The sequence below is a fragment of the Truncatella angustata genome, assembly GCF_020726525.1.
Source record: "Truncatella angustata strain MPI-SDFR-AT-0073 chromosome Unknown BKA67scaffold_10, whole genome shotgun sequence".
NCBI classification, from domain to species: Eukaryota; Fungi; Ascomycota; class Sordariomycetes; order Amphisphaeriales; family Sporocadaceae; genus Truncatella; species Truncatella angustata.
The window spans coordinates 1,288,933-1,308,179 of NW_025763390.1; the positions used below are offsets into that span (position 1 = coordinate 1,288,933).

The 19,247-nt window shown below is 48.4% G+C and overlaps 5 protein-coding genes across 5 annotated transcripts; 3 read left to right on the forward strand and 2 right to left on the reverse strand.

Annotated features, from left to right (window-relative positions):
* Nucleotides 1–560: 560 nt before the first annotated feature.
* BKA67DRAFT_95590 (uncharacterized protein) lies at nucleotides 561–1,778 on the reverse strand. The gene is made up of 5 exons (XM_046109564.1): nucleotides 1,761–1,778; nucleotides 1,464–1,693; nucleotides 1,319–1,392; nucleotides 1,190–1,267; nucleotides 561–1,051 (listed from the first exon to the last, which is right to left on the reverse strand). Exons 2-5 carry the CDS (start codon nucleotides 1,570–1,572, stop codon nucleotides 749–751), a joined length of 564 nt encoding a protein of 187 aa, XP_045952668.1. The 5' UTR covers nucleotides 1,573–1,693; nucleotides 1,761–1,778; the 3' UTR covers nucleotides 561–748.
* Nucleotides 1,779–1,963: 185 nt separating this feature from the next.
* On the forward strand, nucleotides 1,964–3,003 carry BKA67DRAFT_541142 (uncharacterized protein; the record flags this gene model as incomplete). The annotated part of the gene is made up of 4 exons (XM_046100878.1): nucleotides 1,964–1,981; nucleotides 2,211–2,374; nucleotides 2,489–2,502; nucleotides 2,612–3,003. 4 exons carry the CDS (start codon nucleotides 1,964–1,966, stop codon nucleotides 3,001–3,003), a joined length of 588 nt encoding a protein of 195 aa, XP_045952669.1.
* A 1,867-nt stretch (nucleotides 3,004–4,870) lies between these two features.
* Nucleotides 4,871–13,098, reverse strand: BKA67DRAFT_631320 (BcPKS16, polyketide synthase; the record flags this gene model as incomplete). Its single annotated transcript, XM_046105596.1, has 8 exons — nucleotides 4,871–5,439; nucleotides 5,502–5,584; nucleotides 5,647–6,012; nucleotides 6,075–6,707; nucleotides 6,772–7,376; nucleotides 7,416–10,893; nucleotides 10,973–12,422; nucleotides 12,481–13,098. The coding sequence occupies 8 exons, from the start codon at nucleotides 13,096–13,098 to the stop codon at nucleotides 4,987–4,989; spliced, it is 7,686 nt and encodes a 2,561-aa protein (XP_045952670.1). The 3' UTR covers nucleotides 4,871–4,986.
* An 826-nt stretch (nucleotides 13,099–13,924) lies between these two features.
* BKA67DRAFT_696053 (cytochrome P450) lies at nucleotides 13,925–15,686 on the forward strand (the record flags this gene model as incomplete). The annotated part of the gene is made up of 4 exons (XM_046109333.1): nucleotides 13,925–14,051; nucleotides 14,100–15,209; nucleotides 15,278–15,462; nucleotides 15,524–15,686. Exons 1-4 carry the CDS (start codon nucleotides 13,965–13,967, stop codon nucleotides 15,684–15,686), a joined length of 1,545 nt encoding a protein of 514 aa, XP_045952671.1. The 5' UTR covers nucleotides 13,925–13,964.
* Nucleotides 15,687–16,833: 1,147 nt separating this feature from the next.
* BKA67DRAFT_639447 (FAD binding domain-containing protein) lies at nucleotides 16,834–18,600 on the forward strand. Its single transcript, XM_046105736.1, has 5 exons — nucleotides 16,834–17,063; nucleotides 17,120–17,336; nucleotides 17,405–17,793; nucleotides 17,851–18,227; nucleotides 18,275–18,600. Exons 1-5 carry the CDS (start codon nucleotides 16,866–16,868, stop codon nucleotides 18,519–18,521), a joined length of 1,428 nt encoding a protein of 475 aa, XP_045952672.1. The 5' UTR covers nucleotides 16,834–16,865; the 3' UTR covers nucleotides 18,522–18,600.
* Nucleotides 18,601–19,247: the final 647 nt, after the last annotated feature.

Here is a 19,247-nt window from a genome sequence, read left to right on the forward strand (position 1 = left end):
TTGAGATCTATCATGGCTGATGCGTGGGCCGCGTGTAGCCGTCAAGATAAAATTTTGGTGTTAGGTTGGATGGAAACTAGACTAATGAGGTGGTACTGCCTCTATAAAATAATACCATGACAAGGGCGGCGCTTGGGAGTGTAGCGTGAACGTCGAAGTCGAGAGAAGATTCGATTCTGACAGTCGCTTATAGCAGTCAGACCGACGTCACTATAGCCACTCGAAAGATCATAGTGTTCTTCGTTAGATACGTTAAAGATGGTCTCCTCCGTATGGCTCGACACAGAATCTGGCACTCATCTATACCAGTGTGGAATGGGGTATATGCATTCAGCAGTGCTATCACAAACCAACAGAAAACATGGCAAACCATAGATGCTTTCAATACAGCTCTATTATTCTTGGGTGCTATGACCTGAAAATGCTACCATTGGGAATTTTCTTCAGTGGGATCGACCGCTCTGAACGAGAGACGAAACCAGTAACAAGAAAGCTGTAAAAACAATGCCAAAACACCGTGCTCTTTCATTTCCGCCGCGCGTATGCCAAATCATCAAACAGGATATCATCTCCTCGTTGCATTAGTTTGTCCCATGTACTACATGAAGACGGTATAGAATAGTCGCAGATGACCATTGCAGCTCTGTTGCAACCATGGGCATGGAACTCTTGGTCAGGTCGTGCGGGTAATCTCTTGCTCGCCAGGGGTATGTTTGTTCTTTCCACCAAGCCTAAACCGTCTCCTCTACTACAAGGCAAAGGCAAGCAGGCCAGCGACGGCAATGGCACCGTTGCTAAGGTGCTGAATGCCGGTGGGCATGGAACCGCCGGCGGAAGACGAGGTCGAAGTGGCGGATCCGCTGTTGGTAGCGGCGGTACCAGTGGCAGTGCCGGTGCTGCTGGTGGAGGCGGCCGAGGATGTGGTGGTAGCAGCGCTGGAAGCGTTCTTGGTACCACAGTTGTCTTGAATGCTGGTTGTGCAGTTGGCCTGGCCAGTTGCGCTGCCAACATTGGCGGCGATGCAGTTGGTGAAAGCTTGCTGGCAAATGTACTAAAAATTGTGGAATGCTGATTAGCGCCAGGTTCTAACGTCGAGGTCCACGTCCATGCCCGCGGGATCATTTTGGTGATCGGCGGTGGCATGAATGTAGCCATTGGTTATCATCGCGCCAGGACCAGGGAGACTTACGAAGGGCAGCGAGTTTGCGTACTCGTTCATATCGGGGCTGGTGCCGTCGTCGCAAGTACAGCTGTAGGATAGAGTGTTCTGGGGCCATTAGCACATAATCAAAAGCACGAACGGGCTCATTGTACTTACGACATCACAGTCGTTATCAGGAGCGTTACCGCAGATCTGAGTACAGGCATTTCTCTCAGATGTGCACCACGAAGCTGTCCAACATCGGCGTCAGTCAACTCTGCTTCCTAAGTTGTCAAATTCTGTCTCGTAGCAATAGACATACCTCTGAGGCTGAGAGTAACCGAGTTGGGATCAATGGTGAAGGTCGAGTTGCCAGCGGAGACAACGGTCAACGCCGACATGGCAACAATGGCAACCTTTTGGACGAACATTTTCGATGATGGTGGGGAGAGAAGTAAGGCGAAATGAATTCAGTCGTTGCAGAAATGATGCTATGGAGTGCAGCAGCGGAAGTTGTTGTGCTTTGCGATGCACAGGAAGCTGAGATGGAGACTGAGACTGGGACTGAGACTGGAGTACTTCTTGTTGTGGTTGGGAAGTTGAGTGCAAGAGAACGAACTATCTATGTAGAGAGCCCCACGACACGATTATGACCAAGAGTGATTGACTGACCGGAGTCTTCTTTTCCAATGCGTAATTACAGGTGAGAAAAGTGGAAGGAAGAGAGGAGGGAACTATTGTGATTATGAATCCCGGGTAGGTGCGAGGAGTTTAGGTCAATCAGAGGTCAATGGAAAAAATGTCCCGCAACCCGCACGCGTTATGCTTGCTGTAGGTACTGTATGTACGTATGTATGTATGCAGACAGATACAGATACAGAGACAAACAACCGGAGGCAAAATGGATGGAACGGATGGGGGAGGCGCGCCAGCGACGAGAGCTCTCACGATCTAACCTGGAAAATCAACTTCTGACCAGGGTCCGACGCACGCCGATGCACCTCAGTGCATTCCCGCCTGGCCCAACCCTGCTAGTCCAATGAGATATCTCTGCTAGACCCCCTACTAGCCCTCTCTGGACCCATGTATTCGCAACGACAAAGGACCGCCCAGTCCGCTATCGTCCGCTATCAAAGTTAAGCCCAAGACTTGCGAATGGCTGGTCAATTTCCAGAGCAGAAACGCCAATTCCAAGTGGTTGCTAGGTGCATTGCGAGAGGTCGGCCGGCAGGAGTAAGCATCAATTGACCAATGGTCGCCATGATTACGAGCCCGCTGCAGCTCCCCGGCCCATTCGCTACATACTGTAGTCTGCCTTGAGTGCTACCTGTCTTACGTCGACTTCAGATATGCGCGGCAAAGTATGTAGTTGGTGCTTCTGCTCATGGACAAGGTCGATAGTTGTGTGAGTAGTCGGGGAGTCCACGCGGCTTACCGTATTGGGAGACGCCAATCACTCTAACCCGTTAGTTTCTTCCAGTAGCGCTGGCGACAAAGACACAATGGAGCTTGGGAGAAAGCACCCCCTGGCACCCGACAACAACCACCGCGCGCGGTGCTGCTGCGTATCTACGACATCATTCAGCCCAATCGTTCGCGTAAGAACATCGTTAGCTACCAGACCAGCCCCAGTACTTCGCACAGCTGCGGAGACGGCACATGCAGAACCTGAGCTCTCGGGATTCGGATCGCTTCACATGATCGAGAATACGGCTGCGGATACGATACTGCGCCATACATGCCATACCTATGTGCGACCAGTGGCAATACTTTGGTGCCTAGAACTGCGATTGTTCTGGTACTCGTGCTACTCCGGTTGGTCAAAGTATGGAGTGCCAGTCCAGATAACGAGTGTCACATAAGAAGCCCTGACCACGGGATTGCAGTCGTCGCGAAATTGGGAATAATCTCACACTGACACCTTATCTAGCTTTTCATACCATACCAAGATCAAAATTTGACCATCAATTTCGGTTCAACGGTCCCATTTCGATTCCTTCTCCATCCTGTAGGTACCCGAGGCCCTGACACTAAGCCATAGTTGGACGTACGTGGATCTCACGAGTTGCAACAATTGGAGGACTCCAATCATCCCTTGCAGATCCGGTTCTTACCACCGAAAAGCTTGGCTTTTTCTGCCGATGGGAAATGGATAACGCTCCCTCATCTTATTAAGCCGGCTGGTTGGTGCGACCGCATCTCGTCAGGCTCTCACACATATGAAACCCGCCTGGTCACTAATCATCCAACCCATGCTCTCGTGGTTCGGCGAACCATGCGATTCTCTATTCAACCCGCTGGCGACGATCTCTTTTGAAACCAAAATGCACCATTCGGCAGATTTGTCGACGGTAAACACTTAGGCGGAGCGGTGTTCTCTACCCGCTCTGTTGCGCGCACCTGCCCATTATCGGACAAAGTTATGACAGCGAGTGGGACAGTCGTCGCAATGAGATGGGTTCTTGGAGAGACCAGCTGGACAAGGGTCCGTATGACCATGGCAGCACAGGAACCTCACGGGCCACTCTCTCTGGCTATCTTTCATTTGCCTCGGAATCAAGAAATTAACATCAGGTTGGCTGGATTTTACTTTCAATACATCAACCTTATCGGGTCAAATTTGAAGACATCGTCGTAGTGGGTAAAAACTGAGACTTGGCGGCTTGTTCTATACCTGCACCGCCTACTTACCAGCTGAGTCCCAGCCGAGTTCCAGCTGGCTCAGCTCCGCTGTTTAGCTCAATGCCTCGGTGCGACTGACATACAACGATCGTCGCCCGCCCTGAAATTATGGAGCGGCGGTCAATGAAAAGGGACGGTCACAACCGCAAAACAGAGGGAGTAATAATTCCGAAGTATCGTGAGTCCTTGTCAAGTATGATCCCCACCGGTAGTGATTTACCAACAACTTCCATCTTCTTCAGAGTCAGCTTCAGAATGTGGATTACCGCTTGACAACAACTACAGCTGTTCGACGAATCCGTTCTGTTCATATCACTCACGGAACAAATCCGGAACCCAGATCACGATCTGTGAAGGACCAATCAAGTATTAGATGCGTTCAACAACAACGCGAGTTTCGCACTGACGCTATATTATCAAATCGGGATAAATTATTATTACCAAACGCAATCTCAAAGGTATAATATAGGATGACATGGATTTCACCCATCAAGATAGACTAGTGGTGGTTGATGTGCAATTCTTTCAATGACTGCACGGCTTCTTCCATCTGTTGATTCACCAATGTGGAAATAACAGGATATGCAACTGGGTTGACAGAGTCCATGCCCAACACGACGATCTCACAATGATGTACAGGTCGCATTTGATATTTCCGGAAGTGTTGGATTGTAAAGTGACTTCAGGCCTATATGCTATCTATCCTAGCCGTTCGGGTTGCCCGCTCATCTTCTTCCCTGATCCGCACCAGCCAAGTCTTGGTGTCATCGTACGGTATCTGACAATCAGCTGATTTATTGGGTATATCCTGCTGCATAATGAAGTCGGGTGTCGATTAATGAAAGAAGGCGACTAACCTAGCGACGTAATCAGTGACTAAAAACTATGGAGCGAATTCGACCTTCACAGGTTAAACCGCACAGAGTGATGAAGAAGAAGCAATTGCACAGAGTTAACGAGAATCTGAGTGTGCACTGATTGGTCATTAAATGATGCGTCGTAGAGTCGTGTAATCTTTCTTGAAAAGTACCTTTTTGAACATTGATCGTGACATTGGTTGGCTAAACCCCAAGAAACAACATAGCCTAGCATAACCCAATTTCGCGACATACTGACTTGCTAGGTTAGGGACAAAACCAATTTAGCGTAACAAACAACAACGCTTATCTTCGCAACATCCTCAACAAGAACTCATAGCCGGGGCCAACTTGAGCATCCCACTCAACCGTTCCCGGTTTCAGCCCCAAGTCATGAATGTGCCCAACCCCTGAAAGTGCCAGAAACCCGCACTCGACGTTGGTCTCGCGCAAAGCGTGGAAGAAGTCCAGTGCCGATCGAAACGGCGCGATCTCATCCTGCGTGCCGTGAATCAGATAGGTCGGCGTCTTGTAGTCCCCGGAGCGCATGTGTGCCATCGGACTGACCGCTGCGATGCGCCCGGGCTCGGCCGGGTTTCGATACCATTGATCGCTGGTCCTGTCTTCGTTCAGCAGGAGCGAAAGTCCGTTCCCTTCTCTGAAAAGCGACAGGACAAGTTCGGATCTTGGGTCACCGGCATGCATCCAGCTTAACTCTGGGCTGCCCGTCGCGCCATTTCCGGGATCGTAGGATGTTATCTGGTTATATATGGGATCAGTGCTTTCCACAAGCATCCCGATCGGGCTTAGATTTGACTTACAGGTGTTGCTGTGACAGATTTTATCGCTTCTTCGAGAACAGACACTCCGCTAGAGACCTTATGATGTCGTGGTATGTCCAAGTCTATGCTTTCAGTCAGCAATTTGTAAAGGTGCGGAGGATGAACTCGCACGGAAAGTTCCTACCTCCAGATTCAAAGTCTACGGGCCCATAGAAGCAGAGGATCGCTGCTGGGGGGTTCGAGGCGAGCAGTCGAGTTGTCCACGCTGTTGACAGCGCCAAATGCCCTCCCGTAGACCATCCTATCACGGCAACCTTGGTGCAGTCGACTGTGATCCCGTGCTCCGAGAGCAGCATTGGTAACTTGCTCTGCATCCAAAGATATGCGTCTCGAATATCTTCAATCGGACCATCGATGAGATTGACTTCTGGGCAGAGTCGGTAATCGAAGCTGACTGGGAGAACACCATTATCCAGTAGGAATGATGTCTGTGCCGGACGAATGGCCTTTCTTGATAACATCATATGCCCGCCACCATGTATCATCATTGCTAGAAACATGGCAAAGTCAGCGAACAACAACTGTAGATCACTTAGGAGTTGGAGGTAATACCGAGGCTCATGATATCTCCAGTCGGGGCCTGGGGTAGATGAATGTCCGCTGGAATTGCGACTCCTTGCACTTCCTTATATACTACGGTCCTGACAGCTGTGCGGCTATGAACCTTGTGGATTGGCACATTCAGACTGTTCCTCGTTCCGACTATCAAGCTCTGAGAATTGAACTGCCGTATCGGGACATCTGATTGTGCCACTGTCTGAAAGCCCGCCTTCTTGAAGGACTGCACCCATCTTTCCGGTGGCTGCAATGGGTACGAGGAGTCTTTGCAAAGCCACCAACCATCGAGCAGGCCCCAAACAATGTCGTACCAGTCGACCACCTCGGTCACTTCCGAAAGAATCAGACAGCCATCAGGGTTCAGAAGCTGCCGGATGTTGCCAATTGTACTGACTTGATTTCTTGTCGCATGTGCGCAATTGGTGCCTATGGCTATGTCAAATTTTCCTTGTAGCCGGGAAGGCGGTGGCTCCTCGATATCAAGGGTATCGAACTTCATCCAGTTGTACTCCTCAAAAGTCCTGGAGGCCTGGTTGACGAGTGAAGATGCAATGTCCGTGAATGTATACTCGATTCTCTTTCCTAGAGTATTGAGCACCTGGGCTAGTCGTTTTGTGGTACCGCCCGCTAAGAGAGGTTAGGTTAGTCAGATGATATTAATTCTCTGAGGACTTGGGCTGAGGCAACTCACAACCGGCTCCTACTTCAATGATCCTCACCGCGTCCCCACCGCTTGCACCCACGCTGTGTGCCACCAGGCTTACCAGAAGCTCAGTAGAAGTTGCCAGTAACGGTGAAGTGGCGTAGTAGTTTGATAAAATCTGTCGCGCCTCTTTACTTGCGAAGAGCAAGGTCATCGGTGACACCTTTCCGGTCAGGCATTCGGCAAGCTTGGAGCCAGTAATTGCAATCATGTCGGTGTCAGGACGATACTCCGGGAATTCGCGGGTGAAGGTGGATACTAGATTGTCTGCAGAGATGTCTGGATAATCCAGAATGCTCCGGACGTACCCTTGGCCATCCGAGTCCACAAGCCCGTGTTTCTGTAGTATGTTGTAGTACCGTTTCACAACTTTGGAATGTGTAGGGATATGTGGAATGACTGGAACAGGGGAGCCTCCTTCCAGTTTCGAGATATCCACGCCGAGCTTTTGGAACGCCTCAAGAATATACATCGTCGTGATGACATCCAATTTTCGCCCCACGTCTACGGATGGGATATCGTGGCCGCGTGCCGGAAGAACTTTTGGCAGCTCTGCTTGCGCTAGTGCGAGTGCCTCGAAAGGGTTTCCGATCCTTGCTGTTAATTCGTTATCTACATCAACGTGCGTTGACATTTGCTCTCTCGTGTCAAATATCATAGTCGGCACGACGGATGCTTTTGTTGGCTCAAGTATTGTACTGTGTGTCGCGGTGGGACCAGAGCACCCCAAAAATTGAGCCATGTCACTCAAGCTCCAATCCAGGTCGATCTGTTCGCCCGGGACCTGTGTGGTAAAAGCAGTTTCAAGCTCATCTTTCAGTTCGATGGCAGCCAGCGAGTCAATACCTAGTTCCCTTAGTGTGATGCTTTCGGTGAGCTCAGTTGCTTCTATGCCACATGCGTAAGAAATAGACGTGGTCAATTTGCTGAACTGGCTATTACTCAAGGGAGACGTTGTGGACTGTGGTGTTGATATCAATAATTCATCCTCCAGGGAGGACATGAGGGAAGATGTGGGGGAAGCCTGCGGCATCCCACTGTGGGTTGACAGAGAGAACCCCGGCGTCCTCGACGGAAATTCTAACTGCTTCAAAAGCTCTGCAAAACTGTAGTCCAAAAGTTGACTGGAAGAAAGTTCTCTTCCAAAACGAGAATTGAGCTCTTCGGTCAGCTCGATTGATGCGAGCGAATCTATACCAAGTTCCGATATGGAAGTCTCACTGAAGATTAAGTTAGATTGCACACCAGTATAACTTGAGATTATGCTTCGCAAAACTTTCTCATCTTCCTCATCGGACGAATGGTACTGAGCGGGCTCTTCCAAAGTGTGTTTTACTCCTGTTGTTCCCGCTTGCGAGACAAATGGGGGAGGCAACTCTACTGTCTCTTGCGTCGGAAGCGGATTTGATGGATGAGGATTGCCCGTCTTGGTGTTTGCTCCATCAAGTATTCTCTCCAACGCAGGAATTGGTAGTTTCGTAAACGCAATACCCATGACTGAGAGCGTGATGAGATCATCCATTGATTGCACGAACACGTCTCCAACAGCATGACTCTTGCCTGTTGATGTGATGATAGCGTACACTTTCCACACCAAGTTTTGCGAGAATCTGAGCGTCGGCGGTAATTTGATATTCTCAATACCTGTGGCGACAAATACAGAATCTTGCTCACAAAGGTCGCTGCTATTGATAAGTAGCCCCGCGACTTGTATGAAGATGTCTATTGTGACTGCGTCGCACTGGTCCACCGCGGTGCTCTGCTCTTGGCCAGGTTGGCCAACAGGCACTTGTACTTCAGCCAAGGCTTGGTACCCGTCGATCAATATATTTCTTATTCCTGAAAGAAAGTAGGCATATGTCACGACTTTAGAGAATAACCTGTATGCTCGCGCTGACAGAAACTTCTCCATTTCTCGGCCACGTGATAGTCCTTCAATATGTTTTACCACTAGCCTCTGGTTGGACGAATTCTCCAAGTGACTGCTTTGCAAGCTCAGGGAACCCTTGGCGTGGACTGTTAGTTTTGATGCGCCATCGGCTGTATGACGACTTCCAAAATTAAATGTCCAGTTACTTTTGGAGTTGGCCACAGTGAGAACTAGTGTGAGCTCTCTGCCAAGATCAGTACCGAGGGGGCTTTCAAATGACAGTGCTTCAAAGCAAACAGCAGATTGGGAGAGATCCAAATCCATATTCTGTAAAGCCATGAAAATGCATTCCATGTACATCGATGCTGGGCATAGCGGTCGCTTGCGTACGACGTGACCACATACGATAGACTGAAACCGCTCAGACGCAATATTGACACTAAAACAGATTTCTCTGCCATGTACAATAGGCCCTGTAACAAGTTTAGACTTGACAGTAAGACTATTAGACGCATTTGTTGAGTTTTGACTAGCTTGTAACTTTTCTTGTAGCTCTGTCACGCGGTCGACATTATCGACCCATGATGAGCTTCCGACGAAAGTGTATGATGGCAGAGTGATCTGCCTGAATCCACAATCGGAGGCATTTAGAAAAGGCCAATATGAGAGATCCACTCCCTCATGGCACATGCTTACGATGGCTTTCGTAAGAACATCACTCTTCGCCATAGCCCCTTTGAAAGATATGGCTTGGAAAGTATGTGAAGTTGGATCCTCAACAGCCCTTTTGAGCAAAGAAATAATCGGAGAATCGAAGCCAGCTTCAAGCCATGTGCAAGAGCTCAAACGTTTTGTAATGCGCTGAACAGCAGCATCGAAATATACGGGATTTCTTAGGTGACTTGCGATATGGGACGACGTGATTGTGTTGTGTATGTCTACAGTACAAGTCTCCAGATTGAACCGGGGCTTGTGGTAGGATACAGTTGATCCCAAAGCGGCAAGATCACCTAACAGAGGATCAGCGAACTTGGAATGAAATCCGTGGCTGGTCTTGAGTCGCTGGAATCGCACGTCCTCATAGGTTAGGACAGATGCCAAGATCGTCTCTGCACGGTTAATTGAATCCATAGAACCTGCTATGACCTGTGAGGTATTTGAGTTGAAGCAGGCGATTTCGCAGTCTCCTACTTTCTCAACAAGACTGTGAACGAGTTTCTTTTTGGCATGAACTACCATCATGGAGCCACGTTCTGGTCCCCACGTAGATGCTATCAGAGCAGCCCGCGTCGCGACAATCCGAAGGCCATCTCGGAGCGTCCAGACCCCAGAAACAGTGATGGCAGTCAGTTCGCCCAAACTATGACCGATGACAGTGTCGACGACCAGTCCCGCCTCAATCAAACACTGCGCGAAAGAGTATTGCGCAGTAAAGATGGCAGTCTGCAGAATGGCCACATTCGAGATTGAAGTGGATTGAAAAATTGCCGGAATTACTGAAGGAAAGCCAAGTTCGACCAGAATTTCCGAGCACGTATTAATATGATGCCTTAACCGAGGGCACATCTCATATAGTCCCTTGTCAAGGCCGACGACTTGGTCATTTTGGCCTCCAAATGCCAACACCACTGGCCTTTTACTTGGGGGAATGTCGTGTACTTCTCTGCTTGTACGGAGCGCCATGCGAAGACCGTTAATATCCGACGCCACGGTCATCCAACGATAGCGGTGACGCATTCGGCGCTCGCTGAGTGTAAATGCCAAGTCCCCAAGACTCGGTTTCTGGTGTTCCAGGAACTTGCTGAGTTTATCAACATATCGACGCAGGCTCTCTTTCGAGTGAGCTGTAACTATGATTGGGAATGGTTGATTCTCGTTCGTATTTTCACATGTAGTGCTCACAGAGGTATATCCGCAGCATATTGCAGCGGCATTACTTCCAGCGGCTCCATAGCTATTGATGCATGCAGCATGGAATGATCCTAGCCATGGTTCAACTGATTGGGCGATGGCCATTTTACCTTTAGCCAGAGCCGGAATCTTAGGATTGAGTTTCGAAAAGTTTGCCAGCGGAGGTATTTTACCGGCTCGGAACATAGCGAGAACCTTAAGAAGGCCTGCAATTCCTGCAGCGGGCTCGCAGTGACCAATATTTCCTTTGACTGAACCAACATGCAAAGGAGAGTGGCGATCAACACTACCAAACACTTGCCTAATACTTTCCATTTCGATTGGGTCGCCTATTTTATATGATCAGCTTTAGTCCACTGGTTACACAAGCAGGTCAAAGCTTTACGACGACATTTGAAATGAGCATACCTGCCTGAGTTCCTGTTCCATGGGCTTCAACATACGAGACATGACGGGGAGACATGTGTGCCTGTTGCAGAACGCGATGATATAGCTCCTCCAATGAAGGTGCATGCGGCACTACAATTGATGAAGACATGCCTCCTTGATTTGTCGCAGTTCCTGTAATAACTCCAAGAATCTGATCCCCAGATGCCTCCGCATGCTTGAGTCTTTTCAGCACGACCAAGCCAGCTCCATCCGAACGACAATACCCATCGGCAGACACGTCAAATGGTTTGCATTGGCCAGTTGGACTCAAGAATCCTGCCTTAGACAGGTCAAGGTGATCAGATACACCAGTCATCAGGCTGACGCCGCCAGCCACCGCCACTGGACATTCACCTCCGAGAATAGCCCTGCATGCTCGGTGAATTGCGACCATGGAAGATGAACACGCAGTATCAACAACTTCCGCAGGTCCCTTCCAGCCGAAGTGGTAACTCAACCGGCCACAGAGGAAAGCGCGAATTGTACCCGTCGAGTTGAATGCTGTTGGCAGATGGCTACCAGTATTCTCCAAGTACTCGACAAACCCTCCACCAATGAAGCAGCCTACGTTATCGTTATCTTCACGTTTATGATGACGAAGGTATCCGCTGGAATCCATTGCCTGGTAGGCCAGCTCTAGGAGTAAACGCTGCTGTGGATCTATACAGGAAGCTTCCTTGGCCCCAATCCGAAAGAAACCATGGTCGAACTTGTCAACGTCATTGACGAAGTTACCATAGAACGTTCTTTCAGTTATTGAGTCCTTTCTCTGCGAATTTCTGAACGATTTCTCCAAAGGTACTCTGTCTTGTCTGATCCTCTCACAAGTTGATTGACAACGAGACATTAGCTCCCACAGCTCGTCGAGGTTGTTGGCGCCAGGCAGCCGACACGAAACACCGATTATTGCTATTGCATCGTCATTGAACTCATATTGATTGGAATCTGCTTCTATTAGAACTTTAGCGGCCTCGGATTTTGTGATATTGAGTTTGGCTTGATGGAAAGGAGAGAGAGGAACGCAATCGCCAAGTCCAAAGATCTCGAAGCTATGAAAGGAGTTGCCTCCGTCTTTGAGATCTTGCGCTACTTCCTGGAGTACTGTGTACCATTCGCATTTTGCTGTTAGCATGATAAGTACAGCCTCGTGGGTTAAAGAAAGCTTCTTGATACTCTTCCCGTCGTAGTTCGACTTAACCGGTATCAATAATTGCGTGGTTTTTGGCAGCTGCAGAGATGGACTCTTATCGCAAAGGCTACAAAGTTCTTGGGCAAGTTCAAGGTTCTCCGGGTTATGGACTAGCCCGCGAAGGTGCATTTCTTGTACGAGAAGTCCTTGATCCCGAACGTGCGCCAAAAGATGTGCCATGGCATCTACATGGCCGCTGATAGTAATGCTTTTTGGATCTGTCACAGCTGAGATGACACACTTCGCTTTTGAGTCAGCTACGTTTCCGAAGACTATAGCCAGCATAGGGAGTGCTTACACCTGGAAACTTCTGTACGATTTCTTCACCTTGCTCGGGATAACGAAGCCGTACAACAGCAGTTGTCGCGCCTTTGATATTTTCGTTATCACCGAGCTGACAGTACGCTCCAATCCCCAGTCCAATACGTATAGCAATCGTCGCCAAGTGGATGAGCTCATCCTCGTCCCGAGCGCAAGCGACAATAAAGGCTGGCAAAAGACCCCCACAATATCCCTGAATGCCGACCCTCTTGTCAAGGCTTCGAAGCAGCTGAGCATGGCTTACCCGTTGTAGCTGGATATACTGGAGGTATTGGCAAACTTGGATTATGACAAGCAATGGCATGGATATTATCCCAGACATGATTCCGATGATTGGGCCTGAGCTGTCGTTCGTGATCCAGTCAACTAGTAATGCGGCATATCTTGGGCCTTGAGAGAGACCTGCAATGTTTGCATTGTGAATTGCAAAAAAATTCCACGTTTGTTTCAGAGACAAGATTTCCTTGACCAACGGCTGGAGACGTTGGTCTGACAATAGGAATGAACGGAGGCTTGAGAGATAGCTTTGAGTGGGACACTTGCTTTGTGGACAGAATACTGCAACCGTGGGCAATTTATTAGATGCAGCAGCCATGTTTGTAACACTTGGATGTGACGTGCCTGATAAAAGCGAGGCTTGGCTTGAAGATATAACAAGTTCTCGAACACCTATAAAGATATGACTGTAGTGATGGTAGATGATGGGAGTGCTACGTTTCTATGCCCGGGATCTACAACAGCAAAGATATATATGCTTATAAAAACAACAAAAGGTTGCTAACTTTTAGTTACTCTTTCAGGAGTCACTAATCTGATCAGTTGCAAGACCTCGACCGTTCATATCGAAATTTCAAGCCGTAAAGACCACGGCGACGTTATCGGAAACCAGTATCACATCACTTAGTGCAATTGTTCTATTTGAATACAACTCGAAAAGCCTGAATTAGCATATTGTGTGTGAGCTTAGGCCGGTCCTAATTTTAGTGTACAAACTACGGCCAAGGCGTCGATCCTCTCCGTATAGATGCCCTGCATACTTACTGCATTAATTTAATACTGAAAATATTCGAGCGTATCAGTGGATGTATGATTCCTGAGTGAAAAGAGGATCAGACACTGTCTTGAAACTTGTCCGACCCATGTCGAAGACCCAGTTTGGGGCAAAATGATTCGGCCGGCACCCGGGCTTATGGCCGCAAGATAGGACATGAGCCAGTTGCTTTTTTCTAAAACTGATTCAAGTAGTAGTGGAGAGAAATTCAAGACCTGGAAAGCCGGACATGTAGTGCTGGTGTTGTATTACGTTTGCCTAGTTGAAACTAAACAATGATTGCTCCGCTGTGTACACCAATGTAACTCAAGTATAACTGCCACAGCAGAAACAATAGAATGTCCTCATTGAATCCTGTACACCGAGAAGACTGTTTTAAGGATCAGATTACTCGGTAGACTAACATCAGCATGGCAAATGAAATAGGCTGGATTTGCCTTTCCGCCAGGTCAGACTTTTGCACTGTTACAGTCATAGTATCGATGTTGCTGATGGTTGTAAGTTATACCCGTGTTTTACTCGTTGAAAGACGCTTATAAGTGTAGATTGTTTCTGCAGATATCATCCACTCGTTATACTTCCATCCACTAGCCAAGTTTCCCGGGCCTATGTTTGCGGCGGTATCGCGGCTTCCTTTTGCGTTCTCGGCCGTGACTGGTTCAACATACAAATGGCTGGATCGGCTCCATGCCCAATATGGAGAAGTCGTGCGAATTTCTCCCGGAGAGCTATCGACAATATCTCCAGGAGCATGGAAGGATATATATCTCACGCGTCCGCAATTGAAGAAGGATCCCTACAGTCAAACCCCGCCACTGAATGGAGCGCATTCCTTATTCACAGCTCATGGAGCTACACATGCTCGCATTCGAAGGCTATATGTCAATGCCTTTACTGACAAGGCACTCAAAGAGCAAAACCCAATTATTGAGTCGCATGTTCAGTTGCTCATGCAACGAATGAGACGTGATATCACAAGGGCCGATAACAATGTCATCGACATCGCCAAATATTACGGGTATGCCGCGCTCGACATTATTGCCGACCTGACATTCGGTGAGAGTTTCCATGGATTGGAAGGCGAGAATGAGCACCATATGATTGTCGGCATTTTCCTTGGGGCTAAATTTGGTGCGATCAGAAACAGCCTGAGCCACTTCTATCCGTTGGACCGTCTATTTGGCATGATCTTCCTCAGACTAACTGCCAGGAAGAGGAAGCAGAATTATGAGTTCAATGAGAAAGCTATCAACAAGCGGCTTGCCATGGGTGACTTGGGTTTTCAAAGGCAAGACTTTATGTCTGCTTTAATTGGAAATGTCAACCCAGGGAAAGAAAAGGGTATCACCCGGACAGAGCTTGACAGCAACTCGTTGGCCATCATTATCGCTGGCTGCCAGCTCACAACGGTGGCTTTAGCCACAGCAACGTATCTTTTGCTGAGAAATCCAGTAACCTATCAATGTCTTCGTGATGAGATTCGACAAACATTCCTCGATGAGAAGGAGATCGACATCACAAAAACACAGTCACTGCCGTACCTCTCTGCTGTCATAGATGAGACTCTTCGCATACACCATCCTACTCCAATTAATCTGCCAAGAATTGTGCCAGCAGGAGGGCTAACGATAGACGGAACTTGGATACCGGAGAAGGTGCGTCGGTAGTCACCATAATCGATCATTCAAGGTTGAACTACATGAACATTGCTGATACATTCCAGACCGTGATTGGCATTGCGCTTCAGACTTCCCAGACCACACCTCTCTACTGGGAGGATGCCTTGGGGTTTCATCCAGAACGCTTTCTTTCACCGAACGACGGTCGGTATGAATCTCGATTCAACAAAGACAATAAAGATGCATTCCACCCTTTCTCCATGGGCAACAGGAATTGCTTGGGCGGGAAGTGAGTCTAATCTTCATTGTGCTGGGCCCCAGATCACTGCATACTAATCCGTGGTTTGCAGGGTTTTTCTAGCAGAAGCTAAAGTTATCCTGGCAAAGACGATTTTTGCGTTTGATCTGTCGCTATCAAATCACGTGGCGAATGATTGGATGGACCAGAAAGCCTTTCTCGTATTCGAACCAAGCGAACTGTTGGTTCAGGTAAGAGAAAAGCAAGTTTTGTAAGGATGTTTGAGTGAGTCCTTCGGACGGATGAGGAGGGGAATGGCGGAGGCTAAGGATGGACGCACGGTGGCATGGTTTTTGGTTGTTTATGGTGGGATGAGTTTTTACTCCGGTAGGAGTATCTATAAATAGCTTCAAGTTTCCCTTGCATAGTTGCATTACTGATAACATTGGGCCACTGGTTTGAATCAATAGTCTCATGTGTAGCCTGATTGCAAGATCCCCGCGTGGCTCTTGCAGGCTATAGTGGCACGTCCAGGCTTTGGGTCCGATGTGAATCTAGAGGATGATTATCTAGCTAGCAAATTGTATTGCGGTGAAAGAAGAACGGTCTATAAATGGTCTTTTTTCTTATTTCCCTACTCATATTTTACCTTATTGGCGTGCTGTTAGGAGGACTCTATGAGTGATGTCCTTAATGGACTTTGTATTTGACAGTGGCGGTTTAGCGTGGAGCGAGACACTGCCACTGAACTTGTGTAGCACTTGTTCGTAAGTAGATCTAAATCTATTAATGATATGATTATTGACATGATCTCATCACGACACTGATAAGTCCTTAGTCTACTATGTTAGTTATGACTATTGCTACATCCCCTACCCCAAGATTCGCAGCCGCAGCGGTGCCTTGGAAAACCAAGTCAGACAGTGGAGGAGGCCTAGTTTGGTATGCACGGTGCTTTGTGTCAATCCAATTTATGGTACAAATTTTGCCTATCTGTTGGTGGAATGCATATGTGTGGCTCGGTAGGCGACTCGTGGCGTCATATAGCGGCTGATGCTCAGTCTCGGGTCCCGAGGTCTAGTTGTTGAGCAACTTCCAACGACTTACATGCAAGGCAACTCCGGCCGTTACACGGAACCTAAACTCTGGGGTTGCATCTGTCGGTTCCAGAAAATTCTGGCTTTTCCGGTGCATTTTCGACCTTGGAAAAGTTGATGCGAAGCGCGCGAGGCAGTACGTATCCGCTGCACGAGATTCTACCTCTTGGCAAACGTGGCATCATGTTGTCTCACCTCAAAGATGTCACAGCCAGCCTGTTGTTTGTGTTATTGGTGCTTTGCGCGCACACGACAGTGGATGCTGGTAAGTTTTAAACCAGGGCTTTCCCTTCTCAGCAGAGACAGGGGAAAGCGCCGTGTTGACCCCGGACTCATCTGGAGCAAACGCAAACAGAAATGGCTGACTCGCCTACAGCAGCTTGCCCGTCGACCATCTACAATTACTTGAAGCAAAACTTGTCGCCTAAGAGCGAAGTTTTTCTTCCGGATGCTTCCGATGAGACTATGGAGATAGTTCAGCGCTGGAACGCATACAATACGCCGCATTACATCGTTTTTGCAAAGCCTGCGACTAACAAAGATGTCCAAACCATTGTGCGTACAAACCCATGAGCCGGTCTGGCCTTGTTGATTAAATCATGCCATTATAGGTCAAGTACTCAAACGACAAAAACGTCCCATTCTTAGCAACTGGAGGTGGTAATGGGTATACCAACACCACCTCTGCGTTAAAAGGAGCGATTGACGTCGATCTGGGCTTCTTCCGTAGTGTTAGTGTTGACGCACCCAACAACCGGGTGACAGTCGGCGGGGCCGCAACTTTTGACGATATTTTCGGCCCAATATCTGCTGCAAAGAAAGAACTCCGTAGGTTTAGCAAATCGACTACTTTAAAGTCATAGCAGTACGAGACTGACAATTGGTGCCTTTTATAGAGACCGGCTCGTGTTCTTGCGTTGGCGTGGTCGGAGCAACCCTCGGAGGAGGGATTGGCCCTTACCAAGGGATTCATGGCTTGATTCTGGATGCCTTGATATCTGTAACTGTTGTCACTGGAAAAGGAGATATTGTCACGGCTTCTACGGGTGAGAACCAGGATCTTTTCTGGGGACTCCGTGGAGCTGGCTTCAACTATGGTGTCATCACTTCTGCAACTTACAGAATCCATGATCAGACAAACAACGGACTTGCTCTCAATGGAGACTTCATCTACCCAACTTCTGCAAAGGAGCATGTCTTCAATGTCGTCAAGACGTACGAGAATAATCAACCAAACGAGCTCTCTATCTTCGCGTCCATCATGCTCGACCCTGTCACGCAAGTTGTAAGCCATCCGCTTTAGTTTGCCTACTTACCATTACTGACTCCAAATGAATCGTAGACCGTCATCCTGATCTCAGCGATTTATATTGGCCCGGAGGAGGAAGGCTTAGCTTACATTCAACCACTGATCGACAGTAACCCAGTAAGGTCAAATATCAGCTCAATCCCGTGGAGCAGACTGGTAAAGGAAAATCGCTTCGGTGCGGACCAGTTCGCTTGTTTGAAGGGCGGTAATCACTCCGTCTTCGGTGGAAATTTGGCGACGTTCGACGTGTCTACTTATGTAAGCCTCGTGGATGAGTTCATTCAGTTCTACACCGAAAACCCTGCACTTGCGACAGCCATCCTCGTTGTTGAGATGTTTCCCAACGCTGTCACGAAGAGCATCCCAGATGATGCAACAGCATACCCATATAGAGACAGTTTTGCATATTTGTAAGTACGATTCTAGGTCATCTAATTATTCTGCTGACCATTCTAAGCTTCTTCTCCTTCGTCTTCTCGGATGTAGCGTCTGGGGCAATTGCTGAGAGGGCTGGGCTAACGTGGCGGAACAAACTCATGTCAACTGGCGGCAAGGACGGGAAGCTTGAGGTGTATGTCAACTATGCTCATGGTGATGAGGGTCGCGTCGCCTGGTACGCACCGAGAAAGATACCCAAGCTACTGGCAATAAAATCCAAGTGGGACCCTCAGAACCTCTTCAAATGGACGAACGGTCTAGTCTGAAGGGGCGGCTGGATAGAATAGTATGAGCTTGGTACAGAGATTGCACAATAGTTCATTGGTGGCATAAAATACAGGACTGGTAATTGTAATGTATTAGCTTTTATTACGAGAGACCTGCACCATGACGAGATCGATCACCATGTCGTCCCGACCTCTAGGTGCATGCGTGACACCGTGCATGGATCTAGACTGAGGGAAACGGCATTATACTATATAAATCTCTCGTTACAGTTACTAGTTGGCAGAAGACTCGTCCAACGGTTTCGCTGCGTACGAATGGTAGCCAGTCTACGGTCCTGCGTTCCTCATTACGTGCGGATGGTGAGCCTGGGGGTCTCGGTGGGGGTATACCGAGCAGTATGATACAAAACTTATGACCTTGAAGGGCCTCGTCCTGCTGTAAAAATCTCCGCTTTGTGCGCTAGATTGCTGTGTCATTTGCCTACATAGTACCCACCTTTGAGGTAATAGGTAATGCGCAGTATTCAATCAAACACCAAGATACTATTTATGTAGTCGAGCATGCAAAGCAATCTTACAAGCGGCGCAGGGCAGTCCTTGTTGCCAAGCCATTCGCGCAGTGCCCATCCACTGGTCGGCGTTCCCAGCTAAATTGCCTTCAATGCTGGTAGGAATTCAGCATTCAAAAGTCTCGTTTCGGTACCCAAACCCTTGTCGTTCATCATGCCAGCATGTAAAGCCGGCGGTTCAAGTGACAATCTAATT